This window comes from Betta splendens, chromosome 22 (assembly GCF_900634795.4).
Source record: "Betta splendens chromosome 22, fBetSpl5.4, whole genome shotgun sequence".
Taxonomy (NCBI): domain Eukaryota; kingdom Metazoa; phylum Chordata; class Actinopteri; order Anabantiformes; family Osphronemidae; genus Betta; species Betta splendens.
In genome coordinates, this window is record NC_040900.2 from 13,044,592 (window position 1) to 13,055,557 (window position 10,966).

Genomic DNA, 10,966 nt, shown 5'->3' on the forward strand with positions numbered 1-10,966 from the left:
CGTCCCATTTCTGATTCCTCCTCGCGCCCCAGTTCTGATGGTTTCTGATCAGTGCGAGGAGCAGAAAGTTGCACATAGTCGCCGGTTTCCAATTCCCAACCTCGGTCACATGGTTTTTCAGGGAGTGCAACCTCTAGCAGATTGTGTTATGAACACACAGAACCAGGAACTGGATCTGCTGCCACATTAGCATTTATACGAGCTGAATCTACACAAGATTCCTATTGCTGTATATTCCTACACTCTAATATCTAATTATGTTGTTTATCTGCATTGTTATATAGGACAACAGGCTTTCATTGTGTACAAATATAATGTATGGATAAACCCCAGCTCATTTCCTTCATCCATCATTAGAACATACGCAGAACAAAAAAATAAAAAAAAAACTATTTAGCAACCCACTTAAAAAGAATAATCAATGTTAAGGAGTGCTGAAATATAAATATAATATTAGAATTTCATAATAAAGGTTGAAGAGGTTTAGAACATCCAGACATCATTTACACTAGCCTGACTCCAGTCTTCGGGGTATGAGTAAGATTTATTTCAACTGGAAAATATACCCATAAATTTGTCATATGAAAACAATTATATAACCTTAAACATTTTATCACAACAGGATCACACAAGTTTACACCCACGTCCCTGCGATACAAAGAGTTGCCCTTAACTGTTTTTTTTTCTTTACTAAACATTTAAAACATTTCAACAAAAAATAATGAATCAATAAATAAACTGAACATTACAAGATTCCACTACAACTTTCAGACTGCCGTCTATTAAATCCCCAGAACCCCTTGGTGCCCCAGGGAAGAATCCGGACATGCTAGATTGGAGTGGTGCGTTCAAAGAATATGAGATAGGGGAAAAATTCAAGCTATAAATCTGTGAAGCTCAACTCTGTCTTGTCCCAAAGAGGACACCGGCCAGTAAATCCCGACCGCGGCGTCTGCTAACCGACTTTTTTATATCATATCAAGGGATTTGTCTGGCAGGAAAATCTGCCCGTGATTTATTATGTGATAAAGCAGGTTTAACACGGCGTTTCTATAGCTGGAAGCCGCAGTAATAACACCAGCGACCGCCGCTATTCCTCAACAAACGCGCGCAGAGGCGCCGGAAGGTGAGCTCTGTGGAAAAAGACTCCGCTCGGGCTCCACGTCGTCACGGCTGTGAGCGTTTAGCTTCTCCTGCGTTAAAAAAAGAATCCCTGTGGGAGTCGCTCCGTCCTTAGGGACCACGATTGCAGCATTTCTCTTCAACACAACAACTGTGATTTTTGCATACAAACACAGATAGTCCTCTTTTTTCCACGCAACAGTGACAATACTGTCGTTACAATGACTAAACAAGAACAAAGGCCCGGAACCCGCGCGGCGCCGGGCCCGTCATTCACTTTAATTGCTCCGTCCAACGAGAAAGGCAATGCGTGCACATGCACAAAGGAAACACACGAATGCAACATGCGCACACTGACGCTCGCTTGCTCGCACACACGCACACACGCATGAACACAACTTCTCTCACACTGCAGCTAAAATGGGTGTTGGACGCTTCAGTTCCGGCGCGTCGCAGCCGTGACGGCTCTGCTGCCGAACCGACGCGTCTCCTGTCGGTCCCAGCGGCGCCCTCCTTCACCTTGATGTCACGGTGAGTCGACAACATCGTTACTCATCACGTCACTGAAACACATGCCTAGTGCAGCACTATATCACTCCCATATTGATATGTTGGTTATAGTATTATACTCAATGAACTGCATGAGAACATTATGTCATATAAACACGTCCACGGTTTCATATATCACTTTTATATTCACATGTCCACTGTATCACTAGATCACCGTCATATCCACAGCCACTATAATAGTACATCACTTTCGTTTTCACAAGTCCACTGGGTCATAGAAAAACACTTTGCTCAGCTGATATGTGTGCGCGGAGTTTGGGGGGTGGCTGGCGTCGGTCAGATCATTTTCATGTTGACCCGCCGCGGGCCGCTTGTTTCCGCCACGTCCGACGAAGCCCCGTTGGACTTGCGCGGAACGTACTCGATGTCAAAGTTGCTCTTGTGTCGCCCTTTCCCCCGACTCCAGGCGAACAGAAGCAGGAAGCAGAAGACGACCACGCCCAGGAAGGACAGGCAGCCCATGGCCGTGGATATGATGATAGTCTTAATATCTATGGGGACCGTCATGTTGTACAGTACCGTCCCGTTCCCCCATGTACTGTTGGAGTCTGTCAGGTAGTTTGAGCTCCTGCTGCTGTTGTGAAGCCTGTCCCCAGTGCCCAGGCTCTTCACAGCTAAAGAGGCTGACAGGCTAGCGTTGCCAGCAGGATTACTAGCGATACATAAGTACACCCCACTGTCATGCAGCTCTGCTGTTTTGATCTCCAGGGTCCCGTCTGCTCGGACCTCCACTCTACCTCTGCTCTTGGTCGTGATGTAGCGCCTGTGAGGCGTAATCCAGACCACGGAGGGCCGCGGCGCTCCTTCTGCCATGCAGCTGAGACGAACCAGCTGGCCCTCGTCAACCATCAGCAGCTGTGTCGTGTTGGGTCCTATCCGTGGCTTAGTGCAGGTCATGTACCTGGACACCAGGGGCTCCTTGAGGTCCCGGAGAGTTGCCCCGAGGAGGTGCTGGGGGGCTGTGCATTCGGGCTGGGCGTCCAGGATCTGCAGAGATGGGGGCTTGTGGCTGTTGAGCAGCCAAAGCAACCTGCAGTCGCACACTAATGGATTTCCACCCAGACAAAGCCTCTGGAGGCTCCCCGGTGAGGCAAACACCCCTCGTTCCAGCGAGTCCAAGCGGTTCTGTGACACATCCAGCAGTTGCAAAGACTTGAGGCCCACGAAAGCAAAAGGCTCGATAGACGCCAGCTGAGCCCCTTGGAGGTGGAGCTCCAGCAGGTGTGGGAGCTGGCCCAGGTCTCCCTGATGGATATACTGGATGCGGCAGTAGGACAGGTTAAGATGTGTGAGGTAGGGCACGTTTCGCAGCGCTGCACCAGGGAAGGCAGACAGGTTGGTGTTGGTTATGAACAAGGTGGTGAGGTTGAGGCCATGCAGCGAGAGGGGAGGCAGTGTGTCCAGGAAGGGCCAGTAATCGATCTCTAGCCGCCGCAGACGAGACACCCTCTTGAAAGAGTAAGGCTTGAGGAAGCTGATGCTCAGGTAGCGCATGCGCAGCTCCACCAGGCTGTGCAGATGGGCCAGAGCATCAGTAGGGATCACGGTCAGGTTGGAGCGCTCCAGGGTCAGACTCTGGAGTCCAAGTAGTCCTGTGAAGGCCCGCTGAGAGATGAACACCAGCTCGTTATCGCCCACCTCCAGAGACGCCAGCTTGCGCAAATCCTGGAAGGCATGGTCCAGGAGAACCACCAGACGGTTGTGGCTGAGGTCAAGGCGGGTGAGGTTGGTCAGGCCCGACAGCACACCAGCAGGAACCAGCTGAAGCAGGTTGCTGCAGAAGTTGAGCGAGCGGAGGGCGAGCTGGGAGCGGAACGAGCCCGGCTCAACGGCGCTGATGAGGTTGTCGCTGAGGTCCAGGTCCTCCAGCTGCTGGAACGAGGAGAAGTTGTCCGGCGTGATGATGCGCAGCTTGTTCTTGCTGAGGTCCAGGACGCGCGTCTCGATGGGAATCCCCTCGGGGATGGCGGCCAGGCGCTTGCGGTGGCAGCTGACCGACTTGCTCTGGGCGGAGCACTCGCAGCGGGCGGGGCAGCACAGGGCGGAGCTGGCCAGGAGGAGCAGCAAGGCCCCGCCCAGGAAGAGGTGGCAGTTGCGCTGGGCTGGGTGTCGCATGTCTCTTTTACCCACGATGCCCTCTGTCATGGCATAGCTTCGTGTTTATGGAGAGCAGCATCACGGACAAACCCTGGAAGACACAATCCATGAAAGAGAAACAAGGTTAACGAGGAGGAATGAGCTCCGGTTGTCTCCACTGACGCTTTCTGATGCGTCCATGCTTTTATATTTTATGTCTGCTTGAACTGCCAAGTCTTGTTCCTCCTAATGGACTGTCCCTTCTCCTGGCAAGGTGGATGTAATGGAATTATAAACTGAGACACAGCCAGAAATATCAGCGGCGGGAAAAATGTGACCCCTCACCGCCGTGTTAGCACAAAAGGTTGCAGGCTGACTGGCCATGCTTTACGAGGCTGCGGGACGTTTGAGGCCGACGGCGAGGAATCGGCCTCGTTAGAGTCAGAACGCGAGGCCAAGCGCCTCGCCGGAGCCGCCGCTCACCCGCGCGTGTGCTTGATCACAGCCCGTGATCACGTGCGTGAACTCATACACAAAGCTGGGAAAATGAGCCGTCAGCTTTTCTGAGCGCGGGCACACGTAACCCTGGAAACGACTCCTTAGTGAGTAATCGCACTGTACTGACTCATCCCACTGTCACACTGAACACGCTAACTTTCTATATTTATCACCGAGATGTGATGTTTCAACATATGTTTCTTATTTGGAGCATGCATATATTTAATATTTGATAATTAATCTATAAAAGCAAGCAATGAACACAGGAGCTGTGAAAAATAACAGCTGATCGCATTTCCATAATCCTGTTTGCCTCATGCTTTATTGCTCTTCTGGTCCCATTTATTGCTTGTTATTGCAAATTACTGTTGTTTTATGTTGTAGATATTAGTATTAGGGTGTTTGTCTGAAATGATGCAGCTTCTCAGAAGGAGTCTGGGTAAATGTTATGTTGTGTTTAAGCCATTTGCTGCTGTTTTGTGTCACACTGATCTTATAAATAGTGTTGAATATTATTCCAGTGACATTTTCTGCATTTCCTTGTGAACCCGCACTGAAGCACATTAAACTGAAGCCGGGTAACCTGGAAGTGTTTCTGTGATTGCGGCCGTGTTCTGTTCGTTTCTCTCACATTTAAGCAGCGTTGTGTTGCATTTGAGAGCTCGTTTATTACACTGAGGTCCATTCACTCGTTCAAAACGTGGCTCCAGCTCCTGAAGCGCCGAACAGGAAGTGAGTTAAAGACGTAATGGCAGGTTAATGAGGGTAAAGGTGCCGAGTTGGACTGTGAAACGTTAGCTTCTCTCACAGTTATGCCTCAGACCTTGACAGAATAAAAAAAAAACAGCTCTCAGCAGCAGCCACAGGTTGTTGAATTGACAGATGGCTGTGTAGACAGAGGGCCGGCCATAATTGCCTCATTACCACCAGTATCTGCATTCTGCTCGTGTCTGTCTTTACCAATTAGATGTGCAAAATGTAAAACACATGTGAGAGTGACAGAAATCTAGATTCACCATCATAAAGGCAAAAAAAATGATCTAAATATTAAAAGCGTCTACTGTATGTGAAGCCATTTGGCTGCTGCAGAGCAAAGCGCACGCACGGACACCTACCTGACTTTGATAGTGAACTAAGAGACGCTGAGACAACAGGCGGACGAGGCAGAAGGCGCTGCAGAGCCCGCTCACTCCTCCCGGTTCCCACGGTCCGGCTCCGCAGCGGCAGCATCCTCCCCGCTCCCGCCTCCATCTCCCTCCTCCTCCCGCTCGTCTCCCTATCGCCGTTTTATCTCCCCGTCCTCCTGTTCGCACGTCTCCCCCCTAACTCCCTCTCCTCCGCCCAGTCCTGGCCGGCCCGGCGGGAGCCCCGGTCCGCTCATCAGTCCCCGCGGACGGGCGCTTTATCGATCACGGCACAGACTCATCAGATGCCAGGAATGTAGCCTTTAACAAAGAGCAGGCCGTTGCCACAGCAACTACAAACCCTCACTCCCATCCGCTCCGTGTAGTCTGCCAATCACGTTAATGAAAAAGGAAGGAGTAGAATAAGAAAGGTGATTTTTTTTTTCATATTCCGCTAGTTTCCACATTCAGAGAACACGCAAATTGAATACAATCGTGGCAATTCGGTTTCACGGGCACAGCGGAGCCTGGTTTAAGGTGTTTCCGAGCTGTCATTCTGATCGCCCTGCTATTTGTCTACCTGTCTTGTTGCCCATCCATCTGCTGCTCTGGTAACTATCTGTCTGTCCACCCTATTATCCGTCCACCAGCCGCCTTCTGTCTTTGTGTGTTTATCAGGCTGCCTCAGCTCATCTCGGCTCCTCCGTTTAATAATTACAGCCTCGTGCAGCGATGCGCCAGGCGGCGTGCAGTCTGTGCACGGCTCTGCTCACAGCGCTACAGCCTCCTGACTTATTTAAGCCGCTCGCTTACAGTCAAAATCAGGCAGTTGTAAAAGTCTCATCTCTGAACCATTCATACGTCTGAGTTAGATGCAGCTTTCACAATGGCTGCGCACACAAAACAAGGATTATTCCCCAGAGACTGTGAATCATGTCCTTGGATTAAACTCTATTTCAGTGCATAACCTTGAGCAGCGATGCAGCTTTGATTGTGTTGAAGACCAGCGTCTGTTTGATGTCCTGATCTGTTTCAGCATATGGCGCCTGCTGTCCTTCTGTAGCTGCTTTACGTCTTTGGCTTTGTCACGATTCTCCTGACAGAAGATGACTGAATGAGTCGCTGACAAAGGCTGGTGGGATGCAAAGATCTATTTATATGTCAGAGTTAACACAAACATATGGAGGACAACGACAACAGAGACCAAACCTCAGCTCTGCATCATGAAATCACTCCTTGGATTGGAGTCCGTAAAGGTTGTGGATGAGCAACCGGTGGCGTCTGTGGCTGCACCTGATCACCGCCAGTAACAAATTAACCCGTCGCTGATTTTAATGTCAAGCTGTTTTTGACTTCCTGGCATCGACAGCTGCTGCAGACACCTGCTTGCGGCTGACGCATTTTTGAACAAATTAAAAGAATTTCAAATTAAAAGATTAAAAGAAATTGGCCAGAAAAGTTAAAGCGATGAACTCGTTAAAACACATTTGACCAGTTCAGACCAGAGACGTTTGCTTCTGAGCCTTGTCAAACCAGTGATCAGTTTTGGAACCTTTTCATGATTATCTATTTAGTTTTAATCATTTTTATGAGTTTAATTAAGTATAATCACCCAAACAAATAGTTGAACTGATGTACAGGTCAAAGTTGTTCACAGCGTTCTCTAATCGAGGGACCACACACTGTACTGCAGGGACCATCTCTCTACTTCCTTCAAGCTTGGCCATATTTTTAGAAACACTTGAAGCCAACCTTGTCCTGGCCAAGATGGAAAACACACGAGATTCCACTGAATTGTGGGTAAATGTTAATGGCGAGGGGGGGGTCACTGAGAAGGGCAGCCTACAGGGTTGAGCGTCTTGGGATTTGGTTCTGAATTGGATTAGAGTCACAGCGAAAGTGTAGAAAATCTGACAAGCGAAAAGGAGCTGTAGGGTGATGCATGAGTCACTGTGAGCGCGAGAGGAGGAAGAGGAGCGTTTAAGATGAAGCAGCGGAAACGTGGAGAGCCTGGAGATCAGCTTGGAATTGCTGTTGCGGCTTCCAAACGAGCCGCAGACAGTGATTACGGGCGTTTCTGGAGATCGGATGCGTCGATTGCGATCCGTGGGTCAGTGTGTCAAGTGGAGCGCAATCATCAAATCTCTCACCTGTGGCCGTTGACGGCAGCACACGCACCTCAGAGTGAAGATCTGCACGGGCGAACGCTTAAAACTGCTTTCATTGACGACAAAATGAATGAATACATTTCACTGACTCAAACTTTTGCTCTCCTCCGAGTTAAGTGTCGTTAGCGCCAACTAGTGCAGCCGATGACAGAGCGCGGGTCGTTTTCCTGCTTCTGCTGTATAATGACGGCTACGTGCGTCTCCTCCTCCTGCAGCCATGCAGATTTGAGGCTTTGAATTCATTTACGTGACTCCAATTATTTCCCAGTCTGCTGCTTGGTCGGAGGCATTATTATTTCCTGAACAGAAATCCTTTCTGGTTTTGCATTCATTTCAAGTTTACATGATATTTAGGGTCATTGCTCATGAAACAATGTACCAATTGTTCAACAGTGGCATGAAAAACGAGTGTGGATGATTCTATGGGTTCATAAACAGCTTCTTTTAGATGTGGATTATGAAATGAATCCATGATACTTTCAGCGTAGCCCAACCTCGGCTTGATGACAATTAACTGTGAATTCACAGCGAATGCTAACAAGCCAAGTGCATTGTGGGAGCCGGAGCAGCCTGCACACCCACTGACCACCCTGCAGAGAGCAAAATGTCAGCTGGGTTTTTAGGATGCTGTTGGGATTCTGTAGCCGAACGTGCTCTTCTCGGCTAATTAGCGGCCGTGCATTGAAACTCTGCCAATTAAGCGGCTCCTTTCTGCACTGCTGGCCACGCTTCCCCGCACGCGGCGCCTCCTCGAGCCGTCGGCCTCGCGTCATGCCTCCGCTTGTTCGGTTGTTGCAGGGGAGGATGCGTTACCTGCCAGAGCCGTCCCAGAGAGGTGACGCACAACCACGCACAACGCTCATCTGCAGTGAGTGCAGCTTTGATTATGCTGGTCTCAGCCTCACTTTAACACTGTGACCAGTAATAACTACTCAGTTCCAACATCCCTGATGAAACATTGGTTTAACAGTCTGTGCATCAAACCAAACCAAAGAGTTCCAATGTATACACTGTACAAAGCTATAACATGACCCCTGTGCAGTCTAGTGGCCAAACGGAGCCACTGCCCCCCCCGTCACTACATAAGTATTGCGGAAGAAGCAGCTCTATGGTGGTGATGGTGGCCCTACTTACAGCAGTGTTACACAGCACCTGTCCAAGATGTATTATTAGGAATATTACCAGTAAAAAACAGCTTCAGGTTAAGAAAGTTATTAAAATACAGAAAGGAGGGATTTGGCTGTTAATTAAGCCGAAGTAATCCATGACGGATGAGGCTCCCTGTGTCTCTGCTACATTATTATTTCCAGGTGCCTCTCTCTCCACCAGTGACCAAACAAGTAAAGGGTTATATTGTATTTCTTCTGAAATGCCTGAATAAAGCCGTATTAAACATTTATGCAGAGCAGACCAACCGCATATCTGAATGTAAAAGGAGGAGCATTAAACACGTGTGGAGCCTTTTTCCTTCCTGCACATTAACATGCAGGCTTCAAACCTACTGTAATAAAACTGTGTATCAATATTCATACACTTCATTGTACATTTATGCTTTATGCCACTTTACATTCTACATCAGCCCTGCTGTCATTGAAGGACAGTCCCTGAGTAATGATATTGGGAGAAATGATTACTTAAAAAGAAGCCGTAGCTTCATTTCAACGGCTGCTTAGGTTTCCAGCAGAAGGAATAATCAGATTTCACGCTGCGTCGCCTGGAATTACGTTTCCTTCCCTACAAGTGTTTTGTAGACCAGCAGAGTTTTTTCTCACCTTCTGTGTCTGTTGTTGTTGCTTATAAATCAGAGTTACTTGAAGGACACTCAGCATATTAGGTTCTGTCTAATTTTAGTCTCGGGAGGTGGAACTCATCCATTTTTCATGGTATACGTGGACCTCCGCTGGGTCCTGGGCCACCTTCCCCATTCACCAAAATGAGATTGGTCTTATCATGTTACACCACATTTCACCTGCACCTGTTCACATGGAGCTGCGTCAGAAATGGAAATTCAGTCAAACATGTTTTCAAACTGTATGATTGAGTGGTTCCAGTAGTTCGAAGCAGACGATAACCACTAGTCCACACACAACTTAACAACTCAACGGAAGAACACGGTGGACAATTTCTAAGTGGATGCTGTCAAACTTTTCACATTCAATTTTACAAGAGACCAAACCACATGACTTGAAAAGGTCAAGCATTAACTTACATCTATCCCCCGTCTCTGGAAATAAAGTGGGACAAAGGAAGCTGTTTGTGCTAAACTCTCTCTTGTTGTGGCAACATTTTTATGTTAGCCACGGAGCTCAGGGGAGGCATTTGTACTGTCCTAGTGAGGGGCCTGTTGCAATTATATGGTGCCCACATCGATCCCCAGTATTGATCAGAGCCTGTCCTTGATTTTAAGATTCCAGAGATGTTTCTAGAGATTTCAGAGGAAATGAGAACAATGGGACGCGCTCACACGGAAAACAGCACGGAACAGTGTTTTTCAATCTACTTTAAAAAGTCAAACAACTGAGTGTATCTCGTCTTTGTGCTGTGGTTGAATGAAAGCTGTTTTTTTTTATTAATTAGAGACGACTCACGAGTTCGGAGCTCATTCTAGCTCAGACGGCAGCACTGGTGCATGAATACAGGAAGTAGCACATCCTCCTCTGGTATCAGCAAATACTGCTAATGTTCTCAAAAACTGAAACTAGACGGCAATAGCATGCTAGCGTAGCATAAAAATAAAGCTCCATCAAACACAATTAGATTTTTATTATTATTACTAATTATTATTATTACTATTATGGAAGGTTACAAATAATGCCAGTCACTGATTCTTAAAGTCTGGGTTGTCTCTTTCTGTACATAGACGCCCTTTGAATGTAAATTGTCGTAGGTCATCTTAAATGTGGAGACGGAGGCAAATGTGATATTACACAGTGATTAACTCTGCAGATTTTAATATCGCAGGGCCGGTTTAATCTGCCGTGGCTGTTTGCACACGCTGTATTTTGGTCTTTATGCTCAGTTAAGCTGATGAGCGTAATGTTTGCACTGCGAATCAAATGTGCGTTGGGGGAGCGGACGGCGGTGAATGCGATGCAAACAGTCACATCTGGATGTAATGATGTTTATATATACGTTCAGGCAGACGCGTTATGAGAGGAACACACGGTGGTTGTTCACTCGACCATCACTAAGAATCAAAGGTACTTTAGGCCTGTTTTGCTTAATTCTCTTTGGCTCATTCACTGTGTTATTCAGACTTATTCACTGCAAAAGGATAATTAATACCTCTGAATAAAAGGCCCAGAGTTTACAATGTGTAGTTACATCATTAGGTTTGAAAGGGACTTTTCAATTTATTCGCAGACTCAAACGTGTGCGTGGGGACGTCGTCTTTCTACGTTCTGCACT

General features: G+C 47.7%; 1 protein-coding gene across 5 annotated transcripts in view; it reads right to left on the reverse strand.

Annotated features, from left to right (window-relative positions):
- Nucleotides 1-525: 525 nt before the first annotated feature.
- The window catches only part of lingo2b (leucine rich repeat and Ig domain containing 2b), a 22,595-nt gene continuing 12,154 nt past the window's right edge, over nucleotides 526-10,966 (reverse strand). For 4 of the 5 annotated variants that reach the window (XM_029138715.3, XM_029138716.3, XM_055505929.1 and 1 more), the window contains one exon: nucleotides 526-3,880. In XM_029138715.3, the coding sequence (XP_028994548.1) occupies nucleotides 1,969-3,837 (1,869 nt within the window). In that variant the 5' untranslated portion in view covers nucleotides 3,838-3,880 and the 3' untranslated portion in view covers nucleotides 526-1,968. Of the gene's footprint in view, nucleotides 3,881-5,381 lie in introns of all 5 variants that reach the window. The other variant, XM_029138717.3, reaches the window with a different exon arrangement.